We start from the raw sequence: 23,760 nt of genomic DNA on the forward strand, positions 1-23,760 counted from the left end.
GTCATCACCATGCACACCGTCGATCTACCCCCCCCACCCCCCCCAACGGCGACATTCTCCTCTGAAAACCTTCGGCCCGCCCGAAGGTGCCAAAACCTGTTTTTTCCCAGTGGTCCAGTGAGGCCCTGCCCTTCTGCAACGATGGTGCAGCTTCCCTTAAAGGGGAGGGCTCACTGCCGCTGACACCATGTTTTTTTTTATTGGCCGACTGCCATGTCGGCCCGACAATTATAATTATGCCCCCGGGTTCGGCCGGGCTGCCAACATGCCGCCTGGCATCCCCTCTTGGGTGCCAGGCCGCTGGCCCGGCCGAAACCCTCCCTGGTGGCCCAGTGGGCCAAAGCTTTTAAATGGCGGTGGCTCTCCCCTTTAAGTGAAGGGAAGAGCTGTGGTGACGCGGCACCATGATGACGTCATCGCGGTGGTCACTCTGCACCGCCCCCAACTTCCGCCCTTCAGATGATGCCACCGCCCCTCAAATCTTGTCACAGTCCCCGTTAAGAGCGACTTCCGGATCCAAGGAAAAAAACCAACAAAGTGGAATGTCGCTCAAGAGGCGACCTGAACCGCAGCTGTGATAAAAACCAACAAAACGGGGTGGGAGCGTTTCTGGTGGGGGGCAATTTCTGCCGCCCTTACTCTTGTATTCCAACCCCCTTGCAATACAGGACAACATGCTATTTGCCTCCCTAATTGTTTACTGTAACTGCATGCTAACTTTCTGTGTTTCCTGTACAAGGACACCTAAATCTCTCTGAACACCATCATTTAAATATTCTGTTTTGCTATTCTTCCTACCAAAGTGAATATCCTCACATCTTTCCCCACATTATACTCCATCTGCCACTTTATTGCCCACTCAATTAACCTGTCTATATCCCTCTTTGTGTCCTCCTTGCAGCTTACTGTCCCACCTAGCTTTGTATCATTGCACTCGGTTCCTTCATCTAAGTCATTGATATAGATTGAAAATAGCTGAGGCTCACGCAGTGATCCTTGCGGCACCCCACTAGTTACAGCCTGCCAATCAGAAAGTAACACACTTATTCTGTCTGGTAACCAATCCTCTATCCATGCTAGTATATTACCCCTTACCCCATGAGCCCTTATCTTACGTAGCAACCTTTTATGTGGCGCCTTATCGAATGCCCTTTGGAAATCCAAATATACTACATCCACTGGTTCCCCTTTATCGAACCTGCTAGTTACATCCTCAAAAAACTCCTCATAATTGGAACAAAAGCAAAATACTGCGCATGCTGGAAATCTGAAATAAAAACAGAAAATGCTGGAAACACTCAGCGGGTCGGGCAGCATCTGTGGCGAGAGAAACAGAGTTAACGTTTCAGGTCGATGACTTTTCGTCAGAACTGGAAAAAGTTAGAGATGTAATAAGAAAGAACAAAAGGGAAAGTCTTATTGGGTGGAAGGCAGGAGTGATTAAATTAAAAAATCATACCTTTTGTCATTTGATCTCTCCTGCCTTCCACCCTATCACTGACCTTCCCTTTTGTGCTTTCCTCCACTCCCCCTTTCCCTGCCCCTATATTTGCTTAAAATCTGTTACATCTCTAACTTTTTCCAGTTCCGATGAAAGGTCATTGACCTGAACCGTTAACTCTGTTTCTCTCTCCACAGAAGTTGCCTGACCTGCTGAGTGTTTCCAGCGATTTCTGTTTTTATTTCTAATAATTGGATGTTGAGCAGGAGATGAGAAGGACCCAGGTAGCATGCAGAAAAACGCGGCCAAAATAGGTTCTTATGAAAGCTTATGAAGGAAGTTTGCGGGATAAACGGCAATGTGTGCGTGGAAGCGAGGGTTCAGTGACTGAAAGTTAGACATCCGATGGGGAAGCGGAAGGAGTAGGGAATGAGGAAGAATCGAGAGCTGGAGGGGTGGAGTGTACGGCGGGTGAAGGTCGCTGAGATAAGGTGGAGTATAATCCCTGCGGAACATGGAAACAAGGATGGGACCTTGAAGCTGTGGGAGCCAGCAAGAACAGGTGATACAGTAACTGGAGGATGTAAATTGGAACAATTCCCTTTGGGGCTCAAGGGAAAGAACCTACTACGTGGTGTGATGACGTTCGGGGATGACTCGAATGCAAGTTGCTAAACTGTTGTTCCATAAGATGTCTGCAGCTTCAGTCTGGTAGAACACGCACAAAGCCACAGAAAGCCTCAGAACTTGCCTCTTGGCACCTCCGCTCAATCTTTCTGTGCCGTCTGCAATTAGCAGGGTCAGTTTCATGGCACTTGCAGCCAATTGATGTTGTGCAGACCTGCCTCAAATGGGAGTTGTCTGGTGCGTGTTGGCTCTTGGTTCTCAGAAAAACAGCAGCATGTGCACGGTTGTGGAGAAGTCAGGAGCTTGACTTTGCTTTGCTAGCTGTGCACCTGCCCTGCTGTCACAGAAAGGCCCATACCAGCTGGCACTTGTACACCACACATGGCTGGCCCTTGCAGGCCCGCTGGGCGTTTAGTCTGACTGAATAAACGACAGCTTCCATTAGCTCAGACAATCAGAGCTCACTCCTCACCACTGCTGCCAGGGACAGGAAAGAAAAAACACCTTTGACAGCCAGATAGTCCATTCTGCTTGTCCATCAACTCTCCCAGCCTAGCTCCAACTGCACCTGGAACTCCCCTAAACGCTTTCAATTCCCCTACCTGACCACGTAGATCATTCCAAACATTTATCAGCCTCGAATACAGATTTTTTTTCCTGAGATCTGTATTAAATTTACTTTTCAATGGTTCTAAATTGTGGGATTACTCTTGGATTCCTCCAACCAAGAGCCGGCATGGACACGACAGGCCGATTGGCCCTCTTTTGTGCTATAAACTTCTTAAATTTATGCCCTCTTGTTCTACTGGCCTGGCCTCAAGCTAAAATTCTGCATTTCCCCGATCGGTTCCATTATTTTTTGTACTCCGTGCTGCCAAAGGCATTATCATTACCTTATGTGTACTCTAGAAAATGTCATTGTGGTGACAGCACTTTAATAAAATAACAGCATTATCTGCTTGCTGCATGTGTGTTGAGTCATTCTCTATTTTCACGCTGCCAGATACACAAATGCCATATTTTACTAAGGCAGACAAACTAGGGATGGGTAGATTTGCTAAGGCGGCAGTTTGGAAAATATATATTATCTATGTTTTATTTATATCCAATAGGAACTGAATGCTATCGCCAGAAAGGACTTGCATCGCTATCCTAATCTGAAAGAAGAGCTGACCAGGCTTCGGAACATGGTGGAAACAGTGGAATACAGGTCAGGAGCGAGACTGTGTAAATACAAACTGTACACAATGTAGGCGAACCGTATGGGTGAGGAATCCAAAGCTAGCTATCAGATAGGATTGAAATGAAGGATAAGTGCAGATTCCAAATTTGATCCCTGGCCCATGCTGAGCTCGAGCTCTGGTAGGGGTACTGAAGTTGGCCCCAGCACTTGTGGACTGAAGAGCGACGGGGAACGCCAGGGTAGTTGCTCAATCGTGCACAGGGTATGGATGTGAGTTGAGGGTAAAACCTGGCTTGGTTGCAGTGACCTCCACAGCCAAATAGCCTGCGACATACGCCATTGAGGCTGATCTATAAAGAGCTGTTGAATAGCCAGAGGGCAATCAGCACCCACAGAACCCCACCCCAATCTGAGTTGGTGTCTTCAGGTGAGGGGGCAACAGAAAATAGAAGCAAAAAATACATAAAGCCAGCTATCAGATAGGATTGAAATTAAGGATAAGTGCAGATTGCAATCAGCCGATCCCAAAACATCACAGCAAAGGGAAGAAGTTATTTGCATATTACAGTATTAGAGAAAACAGTACATCAAGATTTTAAAAAATTAATTCTCGGGATGTGGGTGTCGCTGGCAAGGCCGGCATTTATTGCCCATCCCGAGTTGTCCTGAGGTGATAGGCCGTCTTCTTGAACCGCTGCAGATTCTTTGTAGTGGTTTACTATAACTGAGTGGCTCGCTAGGCCACTCCAATCCACAGTGCAGTTAAGAGTCAATCCCGTTGGTATTGGACTGGAGTCACATATAGGCTAGGCCAGGTAAGGACGGCAGGTCCCCTTCCCTAAAGGACATTGGTGAACGAGTTGGATTTTTACGACAATATGATAGTTTTTTGGTCACTCTTATTGACATCAACTTTTTATTTCCAGATTTTTTTAAACACCAAATTCAAATTCTCAAACTGCCATGGTGGGAATGATCAGCCCAGGCTACTAGCCCAGTAACAACCACTACACTACCATTCTCTATGACACCATCTGTGTGGTTTAAAAAATTTTTTGAACACTTTGCTTATTAGTTATAAAGATATTGAAGAGGGGCAATAAAAGGCTGTTTGACAGAGTCAAGAATCATCCAATTGGGTAAGAAAGATTCTGTTTGCTTTGCAGTTGGCGTAGAAAGGAGATGCGCTGCAAGGATAGACCTGTCCGGTGGGAATATGGGGGTGGGGTAGTTAGAAGCAGGAGGTCACATGAAGAAACCTCCAGCCAGAGTTGGCAACCCAATTGACACATTCTCTGAGACTCCTGTCCTATCTTCCAAAAGACAATCTCAACTATCCAAACGGTAAACTGTGCTAGTATTGCAGGAAACATTTTTATTGGTAGTCAGCTTTCTTCGTTGAATAGATTAGTTCCAGTCGCAACCATGGGAGATCAATATCCTAGCTTGTTTAAGTGGTGTTTTGTAACAGATTTTAGTGTCAGTGAAGTCCCCAGCTATGACAATTGCACAACAAATAAAGTTTGTGCTTATTTGTAACACCAAAAAGCTCTGATTGGGTCCCCTTGATCACATGACCTGATTGCTGATTGGTCCCCTTGGCGGAAAGGACACGCCCAGCAGTTTCTGGAATGTGTAATTAAAACGGCTCTGCCTCCGTAATCTGACTTTGAAAAGTGCAATTCGAGCCATTCTGACTGCTGACTCCAGACAGGAGAGTGCTCACTCTCACAGGTTAAGACCTCCAACCCCCAGCCCAAGTTCCTCACCCTCAGCCCAGGTTCCTGACCTGCTCCCCTGCCTATTTCCTCCCCCAGTCTCATGGCCGCCCCCCAACAAGTTCCTGACAACCCCGCCGCACCATAGAGGGGGCATTGTGTGTGGGTCACAGATTGTTAACAGGTTTATTGGGTATGAAGTGAATAGTGACAGTCGTGATTATTGGATTTCATCCACTCCAATGATGTCACTTATCACACATGCACCGAGCATTCTGAGAAATCAACCCGGTGTCGGGGGAGGAGAGGGAGAACGTGGAGCAGGTGTAAAGGAGGTGGGGTTGGAAGAACGTGATCCGTCTTCCCTGAGTTCCCCCTCTCTCCCCTCCAATCCCCTTTCTCTCTCTCTCTCTCCCCCAGTCACTTTCTCCCCCAGTCTTTCTCTCCCCCAGTCTCTCTCCCCACAGTCTCTCCCCCTCCCCCAAGTCTCTCTCTCCCCCCCAGTCTCTCTCTCCACCAATCTTTCTCTCTCTCCCCCAGTCATTCTCTCTCTCCCCAGTCTATCTCTCTCTCCCCAGTCTCTGTCCCATTCTCTCTCCCCCGTGTCTCTCTCTTCCCCCAATCACTCTCTCTCTCCGCCCCAATCTCTCTCTCTCCACCAGTCTCGCTCTCCCTCAGTCTCTCTCTCTCTCTGCTCCAGTCTCTCTCTCGCGCTCTCCGCCTCGTCCCAGTCTCTCTCTCTCTGCCCCACTCTCTCTCTTCCCAGTCTCTCTCTCTCTCTCTCTCTCTTCCCAGTCTCTCTCTCTCTCTCTCTCTGCCCCAGTCTCTCTCTCTCTGCCCCAGTCGCTCTCTCTCGCTCTCTGCCTCGTCCCAGTCTCTCTCTCTCTCTCTCTGTCTCCCAGTCTCTCTCTCTCTGCCCCACTCTCTCTCTTCCCAGTCTCTCTCTCTCTCCCAGTTTCTCTCTCTCCCCCAGTCGCTCTTTCTCTCCCCCTCTCTCTCTGTCTCCCCCCAGTCTCTCTCTGTCTCCCAGTCTCTCTCTCTCCCCCCAGTCTCTCTTTCCCCCAGTCTCTCTTTTCCCCCAGCCTTTCTCTCTCTCTCCCCCAGTCTCTCTCTCTCTCTCCCCCAGTCTCTCTCTCTCTCTCCCTCAGTCACTCTCCCCCCCCCCCACACTCTCTCCCCCCACACTCTCTCCCCCCCCCACACTCTTTCCCCCCCACACTTTCCCCCCCCCCACACTCTCTCTCTCCCTCCCAGCCTCTCTCTCTGCCCCACTCTCTCTCCTTCAGTCTCTCCCTCAGTCTCTCTCCCCCAGTCTCTATCTCTCTCTGCCCCAGTCTCTCTCTCTCTCTCTCTCTCTCTCTGCCCCAGTCTCTTTCTCGCTCGCTCTTTGCCTCGTTCCAGTCTCTCTCTCTCTCTCTGCCCCAGTCTCTCTCTCTGACCTAGTCTCTCTCTCTCGCTCTGTCCCAGTCTCTCTCTCGCTCACTCTCTCTTCCCCAGTCTCTCTCTGCCCCACTCTCTCTCTCTCCCCAGTCTCTCTCTCTCCCCAGTCTCTCTCTCTCCTCAGTCTCTCTCTCGTCCCCCAGTCTCTCTGCCCCCAGTCTCTCTCTCTCTGCCCCCAGTCTCTCTCTCTCTCTCTCCCCCAGTCTTGCTCTCTCTCTCTCCCCCAGTCTCGCTCTCTCTCTCCCCCCAGCCTCTCTGTCTCCCACCTCCAATTTTTTCTCTTCCACAGAAGGCTGTGAAAATGTTCATGTAGATAATCACAGCGCTATTCTAGGCAAAAGTCCTGGAGATAACCCAAAAGCCCTTGAAGCAGCTCCGGTGTCAATGAGCTCACGCGATTCGTGGTTCAGCCGCACGTCCGCCTTGCTCGTATATCGCATTGCGCATGTGCGACCACATCGAGCACGCATGCGCAAAAAGGGCGGAGTCCAAGGCGTGCATGCACAGAAGGACACAAAAAAGTTGTTGCAAATAATCATTCCAGCAAGTAAACCACCCTCTGGCACTAATGGACTTATTCTGGGATCGTTGTTAAAATGGTAAACCTCGTTAGCACTCTATTAGTTGCTAACAACACTGAGTGGGTGTGCACTTAAATGCCTGTATTGTAATGTTGACTCACAGTATGGTACAGGCTCCAGCATTAACACCATTTATTTACCTTAAATGCAGGCCACCCGAGGAAAGCAGTTGCTTGAGAAAGAAACAGGTAAACCCTCCCCTCACTTTGCGTATTCCTGATATGTGTTAAAACAATAGTTAATGAATTAATTGATGGTGGATTGGTTATAAAGAGGACTTGAGTGGTGCAGTGGGATAACCCACAGAGGGTTTCTGATCTCTGGGGATGGTGTTGAAATCCAGCCTAGATTGATGGGGTGAAGACCTCCTCTGTCTGCTGGCCTATGTGAAACAGATGTGGGAAGTCTCAGGCCAGTTTCCAGACCATATAGCTGTCATTATAGCTCTCCATTTCAATCTGAGGTTTTTAATTGGGTAGCTACTGACCTTATGCATATCATGATGCTATTGACATCATGACATCAGACACATTAAATTTGCTCATGCTTTTCATGGGTCAGAGGTGAACCCAATTGGCTCACAGCACAAAACAATGTGACCAATTGGCACTGAACTGGCGATCTCATTCAGAGAACCCATGAGGATAGCTGGCATGAGACAATAGAAACATCACAACAGGCGCTCCCCGGAGATTGAATTAATGTAGCGGGAGTTCTACTCTGCATCTGACCCATGCTCTACCTGAACATAGGGTGTCCGAGATGGGAAGCAGTACATTTCCCAACACTAATGTCTTGGTCCAAAATAATGCAAATTTAACTTATAAAAAAAGTGAGTTCTGCTTTTTGACCTGGCAGAATGGAGACAGGTTTGCTGGATTGGTCAAAACTTGCTGCTCAACATGGTTGGTAGAACTGAACCCAATCAGTATCATGAGGGCGGTGATGTGAGCAGAGAGAAAGTTAGAAGGAGAAGGGATAATAAATTAAATTACAATTGCTTATTATTTAAAAAAAAATCAATTTGTTACCTTACATCTAATAAAAATCCAGGTTTGGGAGAGCGGCACTATTTCGAGCCTTTGCGCTCTACCCTGTGCTGATACCAGAAATGCAAAGGTATACCCATCAGGAAAGGATGAACAGGCTGGGTCTCTTTTCTCTTGGGGGAAAAAGAAGGTGGAGAGTGAGACCTAATAGTGGTCTTTAAAATGATGAAAGGTTTTGATAGAGTGGATACGGAGAGAATGTTTCCACTTGTGAGGAAGAGCATAACTAGAGGCCATCAATATAAGATAGTCACCAATAGGGAATTCAGCAGATACTTCTTTACCCAAAGAGTGGTGAGAATGTGGAACTCGCTACCACAGGGAGTGGTTTAAGTGAATAGTATAAGATGCATTTAAGGGGAGGCTAGACAAGCATATGAGGGAGAAGGGAATAGAGGGTTATGCTGATAGAGTTAGATGAGGAAAGATGGGAGGAGGCTCGAGTGGAGCATAAACGGTGACATGGACTGGTTGGGCCGAATGACCTGTTTCTGTGCCATATATCCCATGTCATGTAATCCTATGTAATTCTTCACTGTTTATTTCATCTTACCTGGCATGCTCCGCATTGACTCAGAACATCAATTGTAACTTTGGAGACCATATCTGCAATGCATGATGTCATTACGGTTCTCCATTCCAATCTTAAGCATTTTGAGTGGATAGTTATTGACATCATGGTGCTATTAAATGTAAGAGTTTTAAGACAGAGAGCAGGAAAAACTTTTTTTTTACACAGGAGGTTGTGGGGTTGTGGGATGCATTGCTAGAATTGGTGAGTGAAGCAGGAGACCACGTCAACATTTCAGAATAGGTTAGATAGGCGTTTGAAGGAAAGAGGAACAAAGAACTTGGGGACAGGATCTGCTGCAAGGATCAAGAAAGTCATCATCATCATAGGCAGTCCCTCGGAATCGCGGAAGGCTGGCTTCCACTCTAAAAATGAGTCATTAGGTGGCTGAACAGTCCAATACAAGAACCACAGTCCCTGTCACAGGTGGGACAGATAGTCATTGAGGGAAAGGGAGGGTGGGACTGGTTTGCCGCATGCTTTTTCCGCTGCCTGCACTTGATTTCTGCACGCTCTCGGCAATGAGACTCGAGGTGCTCAGCACCCTCCTGGATGCACTTCCTCCACTTAGGGCGGTCCCCGGCCAGGGACTCCCAGGTGTCGGTGGGGATGTTGCACTTTATCAGGGAGGCTTGTAACGTTTCCTCTGCCCACCTTTGGTTTGTTTGCGGTGAAGGAGTTCCGAGTAGAGCGCTTGCTTTGGGACTCCCAAGAAAGTGCCCTAAGATAAGCACAGTCCAGGTAATTCTGGGCAACTCAGATCTATATAACAGCATTACAGTTAGCAGGAACCAATCAAAGATTCAGAATGGTTAGAGAGCAAGATCTCACCAACAGAGGAAGGAGCCTGTGAGATACCAGGCAGCCCTTCCTGCTATAAGCTCTGTATTCTGCAAAGTACTTTTAGGCTTTTCTTGACACGTTGTTCAATAAAATGTTAATCCTAATGACAAGTCCAGAAAATATGAAGCAGTTTACAGTATTTTAAATCTGACTTGTTGCCAAAATAGTTTAATAAAGGTATGAGGGGTAGAATTCCTGCGGGAATAGCCACTTACGCGGTTTCTCCGGGACTTCTGTCAAAGTTACAGCGGGAGATTGGGAAAACCCCGTGGAAATTCTACCCCTTGGTATTTAGGGGACAACAAACGGATGTTTACGCTCTGGCACGCTCTCTTTCACAGGTTAAGCCCCTGTTCCGTCACTTCAGTCGTACCGATATCTGTCTGCAGCAGAGGGAGCCTCTCCGTGGCACAGATGAGAGTAAGTTTCAATAGTTCTTCATTGTTACTGTGCCGTGAAGCTGCATTGAGCCGAACCAGGCACATGCTCTCACCAAAATGAACCAAACCCATGTTAGTCAGATAAACGCTTCCAGTCAAACTGAAGCAACCCATGTAAAGTGGGTACACCCTCTCACAAACTCAGAGCCAGCCGTGTTGGACTGGTTTGACTGAGTTGTGACCAAGAAGGACTGGTTCACACAGTGAGTCAGGAATCTGAAAGCAGTTGTCGCCAGCCCACTGGGCGATGAATCGGCATCAGAAGGGGAATGAGTCTGACTTAATGGGCTTCCAAACATATGGCTCCATTCAGTCAAGAGCCGTGGCATCAGAAAATTCACAACATGAAGCTGAATAATTTCTAAACAAAACAATACATTTTAAAAAAAGAAAGGGCTAAAAATTCAGTATCGCCCAGTTTGAGGCGGTGACACTGCCTGGTCGCTAACTTTAGCGTCGGGCGATGTTTACCGCCTCCAACCAGGATATTCACTTTTAGCACACCAAGAGGAGAGTGGAGCACTAAGGGAAGCGGTCCACGCCCCTTTTTGGCGCTAACCCTGATTCCTGGAGAGCTATAGTGGGAGCACTGCTGAAGTTCTGGCACTAAGAAACTGACTTTCTAGCGCCTAAAGGGGAGGCCAGCTGGAGTGCCAGAAAAGTTAAAGGAAAGGCAAGGCAGCTAAACCGCTTGCTCCCCCTCGGACATATCACCCTGGCAGCTTCTCCGTGACGCCTGCTTTCCCTGGAAGTAGCACCAGGCGCTACAGCAGACGAAAGCAGTCAAGTTTGCGAGCGTTGCACACTCTCTGACGCCACCCAGTGGGTGGCACTAGAGTGTGCAGTGTGAGCTGTTAGCGCTGCCAGTAGCCTTTCACTGAAGGTCGCGGGAGGCACTGCCAGCACGACACTCGGTCGCTGAGATCTTAGCGGCCTGTTAGCGTCCCTCTCGAGCACTGATGGGTGGTGCTAGCAACTGAATGTTTAGCCCAAAAATTTGCGTTAATGACCTCAGGATGTCCCAAAGCACTTTACAGTGCTTTTGAAGCATAGTCAGTGTTGTTATGTAGGAAACACGGCAGCCAATTTGCACACAGCAAGTTCCCACAAACCGCAATGAAATAAGTGACCAGATAAATTGTTTCTTGATGTTGGTTAACAAATAAATATTGGCCAGGACACTGGGGGAACTCCTCTGCTGTTTTTCAAATTGTGCCAAAGGATCCTTTACGTCCAGCTGAGAGGACAGACTGAGGAGTCTCGTCTCATCGGAAAGATGAGATTTACTCATGAACACGATGACATCACGATGATTCTGTAATTGAAAAGCCAAATGAGCAGGCATGCTAAAAACTACACCTTAATAAGACAGAAGAGGAGGTAAACTAGGAGGGAGTGATTATGTGACACAAAGTTTAGAATACTCATGCAGGACTGTGGTATAACATTTTTTCTCTAATGCTCCCAGCCCAGGGGAGTGCTTATTGGTAACTCGGGTTCATGACCAATTCACAGATCCGTAATTTTATGCTCATTAATTGTGGCCGTCCAAATCCAGCAATAGGATAATATAATACCCTGGCAAAGTGAAGATACAATTCTGGGAGTGCAAGGACATTGGCCAACCTGAATGTAGTATTTAGCCAGCTACAGCACAGGTGACTGAGTGTAAAAACTAAACGGAATGGGAATGTCCAATAAATAACAGACTGAACTGTACGCGGTTCCGAAAGGAAAAAAAACGTCTATTGTTTCTGGTTCTGTGCAGACCATGTTTTGGGTTTGCTAAAGTGCAAGGTTCTACTTGGCTTGCCCTAACACTGCTCTTCATTCCATTTCCCCCCGCCCCAGTTTTCTGCCGTGTTTACGCGGCTGATCATTCCTACGTGACCATCAAGAGCAGACTATCTGCGTCGGTGCAGGATATCGTGTTGTCTGTAGCTGAGAAACTTCAGCACTCTGAAGAAGAGTCAAAGGAGCCGGTGCACAAAAACCTGCGACTGGTCGCTATAAGATCATCGGGGGGTAAGTCTTTGGGTCTGCGTTATACATGGGACCCTTTCTCTTTGTAGGTGCGGCTTGTATGTTGGGGATCGATACTCAGTAAATACTGGTGCTGCTGTCATGTGCTGAGCCTCGGCCTGAAATTGGTGTCCTGGCTTTCAGTGGGCAGTGATAGTTTTCACAGTAATATACCATGCCATCCTTCCATCTCTTCTGGTATCTGAACAATACCGCGGGTGCTTTCTGCAAATCAGTAAAATACTGTCAGTGAGTCACACCGTCTCCGCTCACACCCATTGGAGAACCCAACACACAAAACTCTTTGAAGTATAAGATACTCGTGACTCTTGAAATATCTGATACATGTGAGTCAACCTGTCAATGTCAGTCTGGGCATAGTGTATTCAGAAGCTTAGCTATAGCCCAAGGCTGGTAGTGCAGGACACCACCAAGTTTACAAAGAGGAGAAGAGAAAGAAAGACTTTATATCGCATTGTTCACAACCTCAGGGTATTCCAAAGTGCTTTACAACCAACGAAGTATTTTGAAGTGTAGTTACTAGTGTAATAAAGAAAGTAAGCCTTGCATTTATATAGCACCTTTCACGACCACTGGATGCCCCAAAGCGCTTTACAGCCAATAAAGTACTTTTGAAGTGTAGTCACTGTTGTAATGTAGGGAATGCAGCAGCCAATTTGTGCACAGCAAGCTCCCACAAACGGCAATGTGATAATGACCAGATAATCTGTTTTTTAGTGATGTTGATTGAGGGATAAATATTGGCCAGGGCACCTTGTAGGAAACGCAGCGGCCAATTTGTGTGCAGCAAGACCCCATAATCAGCAATGAATTAATGACCAGATAATCTGATTTAGTAATCTTGGTTGAGAGCTAACTCCCCTGCTCTTCTTCGAATAGTTTCATGGGATTTTTTATGTTCACGGTAGAAAGCAGGCGGAGCCTCGGTGTTTAACATTTCATCTGAAAGTCATCACTTCCGACAGTGCAGCACTCCATGGGGTCATAGTTTCAGGATAAGGGATGGGCAATTTCAGACTGAGATGAGGAGAAATTTCTTCACTCCCTGGGTTGTGAATCTTTGGAATTCTCCATCCCAGAGAGCTGTGGATGCTCAGTCGTTGAGTATATTTGATAGATTTTTGGACTCAAAGGGAATCAAGAGATATGGGGATCGGGATGGAAAGTGGAGTTGAGGTCGAAGATCAGCCGTGATATTGAATGGCGGAGCAGGCTCGAGGGGCTGTATATGCCAACTCCTGCTCCGATTTCTTAACTTCCCTCAAAACAACACTGGAATGTCAACCTAGATTTTTGTGCTCGAGTTTCTGGTTTGGGTCTTGAACCTGCAACCTTCTGACTCAGAGGCGGGTGTGCTACCCATTGAGCCAAGGCTGACACCTTGACGACAGGTAAATTAAGAAACAGTGGATTTAGACTGGAGGAGTTGCAATATGTTGAGTCCCTTGCATGAACAAATCTTGATTTCAATGCGGGGAAGAGGAGATGTTTGACAGTGTATTTAGAACTTAGGAGAGAACAAGAGATCACTGACTGTAGCGGGAACAATAAAATATAATGGCGTGACTCCTGACTACGAACTGGAAGCTGCACAAATTTTAAAAATAACGGGAAAATTTAAAAAATAACGTTCACAGTGGCTTGTGTAGCTCTGCAGTCGAGAGCCCCCAAACATCCTAGCTCGGCAGAAAACCATTTTTAAGCACTCAGTAATTAGCATCCTCTCTGTCCTGCACTAATCTGTACTTCCCTGGAATCTTAAACTTCTGGAACTCATTCCCTTCCTCAATCTTCCCTTTCTCCGACAATCTACAGGGGTTTAAAGGCCGAGCTTGCTATCCCCTCACCATTACCTCGCCTTCTCGACCCTCTGCCTTTCACCCCCCATTGTCAATGTAAAAACCACTAACTTATTTTATCACTTGTCGGGGCTGTCGACACTGGAGCTGGTCGGAGAAATGTCTGATCAGAAATACTGAGGCAGATCACAATCCCGTTTCATAAGAACATAAGAAATAGAGCAGGAATAGGCCATTTGGCCCCTCGAGCCTGCTCCGCCATTTAATAAGATCGTGGCTGATCTGATCATGGACTCAGCTCCACTTCCCTGCCCGCTCCCCATAACTCTTTATTCCCTCATCGCTCAAAAATCTGTCTATCTTTGTCTATCAATGTCCCAGCCTTCACAGCTCTCTAGGACAGAGAATTCCACAGATTTACAACCCTCTGAGAGAAGAAATTCCTCCTCATCTCAGTTTTAAATGGACAGCCCCTTATTCTGAGACTATGTCCCCTAGTTTTAGTTTCCCCTATGAGTGGAAATATCCTCTCTGCATCCACCTTGTCAAGTCCCCTCTTTATTTTATATGTTTCGATAAGATCACCTCTCATTCTTCTGAACTCCAATGAATAGAGGCCCAACCTACTCAACTCCCTCATCTCCGGAATCAACCTAGTGAACCTTCTCTGAACAGCCTACAACGCAAGTATATCCTTCCTTAAATACGGAGACCAAAACTGTGCGTAGTACTCCAGGTGTGGCCTCACCAATACCCTGTACGGTTCGAACAAGTGGCTCATACCTGAATAAATTCTACAATTCACACAATTAGTAAATTAAACTAGAAATAAACAAGATTTTTTTTTATCCGTCTATATATTCCTCATTTTGGGAAATCTAGCAACAAGAAACAAAAAAACCCACTGGAGCTGCACATGTGCGACTGCTTCTGGTGTGCTGGCTGCAGTCAGGCCCATAAAATAACGAGCCACAAGAGGCTCAAGTCGCTGAGTTAAAATTACTTTAAACTCACAGAATAAATGGCCAGGTTGCAGTGGGCGTGCAGTAACTGCAGCAGAGATAGTGGGTTGTTTTTGGCGGAAGGAGTAGTATTTCTGAAAGGGAGACTGGATTACCAGGAAGGTGGAAATCAAAACGGACAACAGTTGTCCAAGCGGAAATCTTAAAGGTGTCCAAATTATCCCCTCACTGAGGCCGAAACCTTCAGGCGGGGCTGGTAAATGCCTCTGAAGCACCTCCATCTTCTCATTCTTTGTTGCCCTAGTAACACTGAGCCCGTTTTTCTGACATGTCGTTCAAACTTTTTGCTTTCATTTTGCAGAAAAAACGCTGTTTCGGTTGGACGAAGATTCCGTGTTTACGACCTTGGGCGTTAACACTCATCTGTTCGCCTGCACGAAGGAGTCCGTAGAATCATTGGTGAGGCAGAAACTTCCCAGCACGTTTAAAATTCTCATCCTTGTTTTCAAATCCCTCCATGGGCTCGCACCTCCCTATCTCTTCAAAACCTACAACCTTCTGAGATCTCTGCACTCCTCCAATTCTCTTCTGCGTCCCCAATTTTCATCACTCCATCATTGGTGGCCGTGCCTTCAGCTGTGTAGGCCCTAAGCTCTGGCATTCTCTCCCTAAACTTCTTCACCTCTCTGCCCACTTCTCCTCCTTTAAGATACTCCATAAAACCCACCAAGCTTTTGATCACCTGTCCTAATATCTCCTTACGCGGCTCGGTGTCAAATTTTGTTTGATAACGCTCCCGTGAAGTGCCTTACAACATTAAAGGTGCTATATAAATGTAAGTTGGTATTGGTGTTGGAGGAGGAGGAGGAGATAGGTTAAGCCCGGGGAAGCAAGGTCTTTCTGCCAGAGAAATTGGAAAGTAAGTTTATTTCTATAACTGAAGTTAAAAGCAATTAGGACTGCACCAATCTGCCAGCATACACCAAATAATGGCAGCCAGCCTCAAACTGCACCAGCATGTACCAGCCTATGTAAAACCATCCCACCTGTGCCAAACGATATCTGTCCATAATGAACTGTGCCAAGGCAAAGTACAACATGATTACCCAAAACTAAGCAAAGTTACAGTCCTTGTTAGAACGACCAGCATTTGAGTAGTAATACAGTTCCTTGAAGAAAAAGCACAGGATTTATTTAACAGGAAGTCGTGGGCCTGTTTCAGAGAACGCCTTTCATTGTGTTCGTATGTTTCACTTCCTGACAGTTAACTCGGATCTGGACAATTTGTGCACATAAAGCAGAAGTGTGTAAACCCAGGACTGATGACATAATCTTTTGTCAATGCTGAGTTAGCTAATTTCAACCCAGGCAGTAATAAAAGAGCGAGCCTTGCATTCACGACCACCGGACGTCCCACCGCGCTTTACAGCCAATCAAGTACTTTTTTGAAGTGTAATTACTATTACAATGTAGGCAACGCGGCAGTCAATTTACGCACAGCAAGCTCCCACAAACAGCAATGTGATAATGACCAGATCATCTGTTTTTAGTGACGTTGATTGAGGGATAAATATTGGGTGGGAAGGGAAAAAACAATCAAGGGTTCTTTTACGCTCCTGTGGAGCGCCTTGGGGCGGTTTACAATGTAAAAGGCGCTATATAAATGCAAGCTGTTTTTGCTCCTGATCATTATGTAGTCTCTTCTGCTGGGAAAGTGAAGGTATCTTGAGCATCCCTGATTATAATCGCTCAACCATTGGTGGCCCTGCCTTCAGTTGCCTGGGATCAAAGCTCTGGAACTCCCTGCCTAAACCTCTCTACCTCTCTTTCCTCCTTCAAGGCGCACCTTAAAACCTACCTCTTTGACCAAGCTTTTGGTCACCTGCGCTAATTTCTACTTATGCGGCTCAGTGCCAAATTTTTTTATCTCATAATACCCCTGTGAAACGCCTTGGTACATTTCACTATGTTAAAGGCACTATATAAATACAAGTTGTTGTATGTTGAGGACAGGATCAGCCTTGGCTTTGAGAGGTCTACCGCGGACACTCACTGTTGAGAATCACATAAGAACATAAGAAATAGGAGCAGGAGTAGGCCATTTGGCCCCTCAAGCCTGCTCCGCTCTTCAATAAGATCATGGCTGATCTGATCTTGGGCTCAGCTCCACTTTCCTGCCTGTTCCCCATAACCGTTGACTCCCCTGTAGCTCAAAAATCTGTCTATCTCCACTTTGAATATATTCAATGACCCAGCCTCCACAGCTCTCTGGGACAGAGAATTCCAAAGATTCATGACCCTTTGAGAGAATAAATTCCTCCTCATCTCCATCTTAAATGGGAGACCCGTTGTTTTGAAACTATGCCCCCTAGTTCTAGATTCCCTCACAGGAGGAAACATCCTCTCTGCCTCTAGAGTGAAGAATGGCCAATGGAATGGAATACTGGAGTGTGGCAGGCTCTTAGGCAGCTTTGTACCTTCAGGACCAATACAGCGAAAGCTGGAAAAAATTGCTTCAAACCTGATTTGAGCTTGAAAAATCCCACTGTAATAGATGGCCACATCCATACTGGTGAAATAGGCGACCAACGTTTAAACAAATTGTCTTACTCCCTGATTTTATCAAAGCAAAAACTGATGTGACTTGCACATTCTCACGAAGACTAAGACACCATACATCAAAGTGAACCAATTATGTGTACGCTATTTACCCAATTAACATATGTACAGTGAACTCTTTCTAGAAACCTTAATTATTAACAGGCTATCCCAAGCCACAGAACTAATTGACATAATGAGACATATTTAATCACCCCATCAGCCTATCACTGCTTCTCTAATTATCTTATTCTTCCCTAACCTCAGTTTTCAGAGAGAACAATGCTAAAAGGATCCTACAGATCCCAGGGCTGTGCCCAGAGCTGTCAATCACAGCACACTGTGTGGCAGTCTTTGCCAGATACAGATACATGGTTATGTAACACGCTTCTCTCCAGCTAAAGAAATAATCTAATTTGCAAAAGCATATTTGTAAATTTATACCATTTACCAATATATTGTTACCCTGTATTTTAAAATGCATCTCCTTTCTATTGTTAATATTTTTTTCGTTCTGTATCAGCAATACTTGTGAAACAAATTGCAGCACCATTTTTAACTTAGCCTAAGCTATGCTAAATTTTTATAAATCATTGGTTCGCCCCCTCTGGAGTACTGTGTCCAATTCTGTGCACCACACTTTAGGAAGGATGTCCAGGCCCTGGAGAGGGTGCAGAGGAGATTTACTGGAATGGTAGCAGGGGTGAGGGACTTCAGCAATGTGGAGAAACTAGAGAAACCGAGATTGTTCTCCTTGTAGCAGAGAAGGTTAAAGGCAGACTTAATCGAGCTGTTCAAAATGATGAAGATATTGATAGAGCAGATAGGGAGAAACGATATCCGGGGGCAGGAGGGTCGGGAACCAGAGTTCACAGATTTAAGGTAATTGGCAAAAGAATCAGGGGGAAGATGAGAATATTTTTTATGCAGCGAGTGTTATGATCTGGAATGCAGTGCCTGAAAGGGTGGTGAAAGCAGATTCAATAATAACTTTCAGAAGGGAATTGGATAAATACTTGAAATGGAAAAATTTATAGGGCTATGGGGAATGGCCAAGGGCGTGAAACTAACTGGGATTGCTCTTTCAAAGAGCTAGCTCCAGCCCGATGGGCCGAATATCCTCCTCCTGTACTGTATGATTCTAATATTTTAAATAATTTTCACGGGTGCTTTTTCTGAGGATCTGTGAGAGGGATACAAGATACTTACTGGGACAGAGAAAGTAAATCCAGAACAGAACTTTCAAATACACCAACGCAGCAGGAACAGGGGGCACAAGTCCAAGGTTGTGAACAATTAGATGCAGAGGATAATCATCAGCTCGAACGGGTTGCCAGGAAGGGATGTTGAAGCCAGTAAGCTGGATTCATCTATTTAAAAAATGGTAGACACTGTAAGAGGGAGATGGTAGGGGTTTCAGATACTGATGGACATGCTGTGTATTTCCAGCATTTTCTGTATTATATTCCTCTATTACATACAGGTACTTGCATTTTTTTTTATCTCTAAAAATATTCTTGTCAAACAACAACTAAACACAGTAAACAGCTCAGGATGGGGGAGGGCGTTTGTTTTTCAAGGCTGTGCTTCAAGCCTGGAGCTTCACCAGTGCCAAGTGCAGGACAAAAACTGGGGCTACAGTGTTGTGACCCCCATCTCCGCTACCGCGAGGTTCCACACGGTCTCTCAAAATTGCCCCACAACTCCTTAAATCGGAAGCAAAAGTTGGCCAATTAATATCAAATCTGAAGGAGTTTTTAAAAATTAATTCACTTGGATGAGTGAAAAATGAGACTACTGTAAGCCGTTGAATTATTTAGTTGCAGCAATTACACTTTTTAAAAAAAAACATCAAATTGTTTTTCAGATTTCAAGGATTGAAGCTGTTCTGTTAATAGCTGTGTTTGCTGCAGTAACATCACCCGACAACAGGGGGCACCATTGAGCTTGTTCTCAAATGGCTCCATCAGGAGAGACTTGTCGTTACTGCAGCACTGATGAAAGCAGAGTTACGAATGCAATGTTGCAACCATGAGAATTACATTCATAATTTATTGACTTTGTTTTAATGCACAATAGTCACCGGGTAGAAAAAGAAAGACTTGCATTTATATAGCACCTTTCACAACCACCAGACGTCTCAAGCGCTTTACAGCCAATGAAGTGCTTTTGGAGTTGTAATGTAGGAAATGCGGAAGCCAATTTGCGCACAGCAAGCTCCCACAAACAGCAATCTGATAATGACCAGATAATCTGTTTTATGTTGTGTTGATTGAGGGATAAATATTGGCCAGGATAACTCCCCTGCTCTTCTTCGAAATAGTGCCATGGGTTCTTTTACGTCCACTTGAGAGAGCAGACGTCTCATTCAAAAGACAGCATCTCTGACAGTGCAGCACTCCCTCAGCACTGCACTGGATTGTCAGGCTAGATTTTTTTATGTGCTCAAGTCTCTGGAGTGGGACTTGAACCCACAACCTTCTGACCCAGAGATGAGAGTGCTACCCACTGAGCCACAGCTGACACTGTAGAAGGGACAGAGAGACAAAAATAATCTTTTTCACCAAGTGGCATCTTGGGTCAATTAGTCTGAATCAAAAGGTTGTAGATTCATGCCCTGCTGCAAGACTAGGGAACGTAACCTAGGCTGACACTTCAGTGCAGTACTGAGGGAGTGCAGCACCTATCAGACGAGATATGAAATCGATGTCCTGTCTGCCAATTCAGATGGATGAAAAAGATCCCACGGCACCATTCGAAGAAGAGCAGGGAGTTCTCCTGGTGTCCTGGCCAAATTTTCTCCCTCAACCAACACCGTTAAAAATAGATTATCTGATGATTCAATAATTTGCTATTTACGAGCATTTTTGCTGCTCAAATTGCCCGTTGCGTTTACCTACATAATCACGGTGACTACACTTCAAAGATAATCATTTGGTTGTAAAACATTTTGGGATGTTCTGAGGTGCTGAATAAATACATGTTCCATCCCATAGAATAGCGCACATTAGAATAATAGCGCGAAATCAATAAACGGCAAAAAAAACGTAAGTTCCAGCAATGGTCGTACGTATTGATTTTTATCAGCCATAATTTTCCATTATAATTTCAGAAGCTAAAATGATGGCATTCAAAATTAAACCGGTACCATTATCCTCTCTTAAACTGGCTGCCAATGTAACGTTGAATAGCATGCTATGTGATTGCTGACTGCTGTTTCTCTTGCCCCGTGTTGATTCGCAGATTCCACCTCCGGCCATTGAACGCCTCTCCCATGAAGGGCCCGAAGTCAACGAAATGAACATGGTGGAAATGGCCAATCAGATCACGGCGTTTGACTGGGAGCTCTTAAATTGCGTGCATGAGGTGTGTAGCCCAGGGCCTTCCTGCATGTTTTCAAACGTCTCCTTATAATATTAGTGATTATGTACTGCTTGAAGGGGCATCGGAAAGGCTGGCACAAGTACTTTCTATGTAAAAATACTCCGACATGTATCTCTCATTCAAACCAATAAAAACACAGTGCCTGGAAGCATCTTGTGTTGTTGGTTGGGTAGTTTTGGCCTCTTTGATGCCGCTGATTCCCTCATTAGCTGCCCCAGTGCTATAGGTCACACAATAAGCCCCACAAGTCCAGGAATGTCAGCGGCTAGTGAAGGTGCTGAGAACCATTGCTATCAATGGAGCCCCTCGCTACGAGTTTGCTGCAGGTGAGCAGACTGTGTTTACACTGCAAGAAGCGGTCTGCAGTTGGGGTTTGGAGACCCTCAGTAGCTGAGAGTTCCTCATCGAGTTGACTTGATGGGGAGTCAGATGGCTGCCTGAGTCCATGTTTACACATCGCTGTGAAGTGTAAACCACTTCGTTACACAGCTAAGAAAACTAAAGATGGGGCACAAGTGAGAGAATTCCAGGAGCCTGAAGTGTTTTTGGTCACCTGTCCTAATATCTCCTTATGTGGCTTGGCGTTAAATTGTGTCGAATAACGCTCCTGCAAAGCACCTTGGGACATTTTATTACGTTAATAGCCCTATATATAAATACAAGTTATAGTTGAGTCTCCATGATGCTGCAAATAACCTGTAAGTGAGGATACTTAATTAAAGCCTCCGTATCTCACGATTACTTTTAGACTTGAGCTTATCCAAAACTCGGCTGCCTGTCTCACCAAATTCCCGCTCACCCATCACCCTTGTGCTCGCGGATCTATTATCCTCCCGGTTAAACGATGCCTCAATTAAAAAATTCCCATCCTTGTTTTCAAATCCCTCCATGACGTCGCCCCCCCCCATCTCTAATCTCCTTCAGCCTCAAAACCCTCAGCGATATCTGCGTTCCTCTAATTCTGGCCTTTTGAGCATCCCTGACTTTAATCGCTCAACCATTGGTGGCCGTGCCTTCAGCTGCCTGTGCCCTAAGCTCTGGGATTCTCTCCCTAAACCTCTCCTTCCTTCTGTAAGACACTCCTTAAAATCTACCTCTTCGCCTGTCCTAATATCTCCTTGTGTGGCTCAGTGTCAAATTTTGTTTGAATGTGAAGCGCCTCGGATGTTTAACTACGTTGAAGGCAATGCTCCTGCGTGGCCGCACAACGGTCTGGAGATCCCGCTCACCACGCACGTGTGAAAAATTGAATGGGCCGCGCAGCCAGTTAAAGGACCCATCAAAATAAATGACAGGGAACATTGGTTAAGGTTGTTGTTGAAGTGATGGGCGAAGGAGTTTGCACAGAGAGTACAGTCTGAGACATTCCTTCCCTTTTATGATAGAGTTTCTTTAATTAATGTTTGATGCACATACCATTGGAGAACGGAGGATGTGTGATGTTTTCATAACATTATATTTTTGCAGTCTGAATGTAACCTAGTATTTAAATGAATTTCACTGTCTAGGCTGCTGTGCATTCTGCGTCTAAAACTAGGGGACACAATTATAAGATTGTCACTAATCAATCCAATAGGGAATTCAAGAGAAACCTCTTTACCCAGAGAGTGGTGAGAATGTGGAACTCGCTGCCACAGGGAGGGGTTGAGGCGAATAGCACAGATGCCTTTAAGGAAAAGCTAGACAAACACAGGAGGGAGAAAGGAATCGAGGTTATGCTAATCGGGTGAGATGAAGAGAGGTGGGAGGAGGTTCGTGTGGAGCATAAATACTGGCATGGACCAGTTGGGCCGAATGGCCTGTTTCTGTCCTGTAAAGTCTGTGGGGGGATATTTGCTCGTGCCTCAGTTGGGGCGGTGTCCCGGGTGAAGCGGTAAATTCTGCACCGGCAAATGGTTTGTGTCTGCCGCCACAAAATTCATCAGCTGGGCCCGGAATTTGGAGTGGGGTGCTAAGGGAGGCGTTCCAGGGCGCTAGGCCGGCTGAGCAAGGGGAAATCCCGAGCTAAAGAGCCGGCCTCGGAGAGCCATAACAGAGGCCTGGGCGGGGGGGGGGGATCTGAAAAAAACCCACCAAAAACATTCCCAATACATGACTCCCGCCACCACAACATAAATCACAAAAACCAATCACACTTACCTGAAGACGGCATTACTTCCCTCGCTGCAGCCGCTACAGCTCAGACCGCCCGCTTCCACAGGCGTTCCCACCAGGGGGCGCTAGGGAGCGCTACGGGTCGGGCGTGATCCAAAACTCGAGCTGGTGTCACAACCGGGGGCTTTGCACACCGCTCGCCACTTCCGGGCGGTAATGCTCCTCGCCCCGTCGATACTGGCACCGAATGTCCCGGTGGGGTGCTGGAAGCTGGCTGCCTGGGCGCAAGTGCTTCCCGCCGCCATTGCCGCTCCTCCGGGGCGCTAAGTCGGCGGCAGACGACCGAATTTCTACCCTTTAGTAATTGTATGCTCTGTGTTAACATGCGATCTGATTACCTTACAGCTGGAGCTGATCCATTATGTCTTCCGGAACGAGAGCATTCGGAGGCGAACAGCAAACCTGGAGCTGGTGCTGCAGCGATGTAGTGAGGTACAGCACTGGGTTGCTACCGAGATCCTGATGTGTGAACGCCTGGGCAAACGAGTGCAGCTTCTCAAAACATTCATCCACATCGCTGCTCTGTAAGTGCTCGCCTGGCTTTAAAGGGCGTGGTTAGTTTCTGCGAGGGCGGGCACCAGGAAAGCTGGTGGGATGCAATAAGAATTGTAACAACATGGTTTTAGCACCATGCCATCCAGACCAGAAGTCTGTCAGCTTTCATCTCCTGTCTGCGCTGAGTTAGTGTCAGCTTGGCTCACTGGCAATGCTCTCTCGTTTCTGAGTCAAACGATTGTGGGTTCGAGTCCTGCTACAAGCCTGTGCTCATAGTCTAGGCCAAGGAGGTGTGGCTTATTGTCGGAGGCACCATCTTTCTTTCGAGGTCCCCACCACCCCTTCAGGTGAGCGTAAAAGACTTTCATGGCCCTCTTTTGAAGAACAGCTTGGAGTTCCTCCAGTGTTCTGGGCAACATTCATCCCTAAAAT

General features: G+C 46.3%; 2 protein-coding genes across 2 annotated transcripts in view; one reads left to right on the forward strand and one right to left on the reverse strand.

The window, feature by feature from the left end:
- Positions 1–23,760, reverse strand: part of med24 (mediator complex subunit 24) — a 590,098-nt gene that overhangs the window by 168,814 nt on the left and 397,524 nt on the right. The window lies entirely within an intron of this gene.
- rapgefl1 (Rap guanine nucleotide exchange factor (GEF)-like 1) overlaps positions 1–23,760 on the forward strand; it is a 129,195-nt gene that overhangs the window by 86,569 nt on the left and 18,866 nt on the right. Inside the window, exons 5-11 of the mRNA XM_070863980.1 lie at positions 3,181–3,278; positions 7,142–7,178; positions 9,795–9,873; positions 11,745–11,918; positions 15,059–15,156; positions 20,539–20,661; positions 23,179–23,357. Of these exons, the coding sequence (XP_070720081.1) occupies positions 3,181–3,278; positions 7,142–7,178; positions 9,795–9,873; positions 11,745–11,918; positions 15,059–15,156; positions 20,539–20,661; positions 23,179–23,357 (788 nt within the window). The remainder of the gene's footprint in view (positions 1–3,180; positions 3,279–7,141; positions 7,179–9,794; positions 9,874–11,744; positions 11,919–15,058; positions 15,157–20,538; positions 20,662–23,178; positions 23,358–23,760) is intronic.

Source organism: Pristiophorus japonicus, chromosome 21 (genome assembly GCF_044704955.1).
Source record: "Pristiophorus japonicus isolate sPriJap1 chromosome 21, sPriJap1.hap1, whole genome shotgun sequence".
NCBI classification, from domain to species: domain Eukaryota; kingdom Metazoa; phylum Chordata; class Chondrichthyes; family Pristiophoridae; genus Pristiophorus; species Pristiophorus japonicus.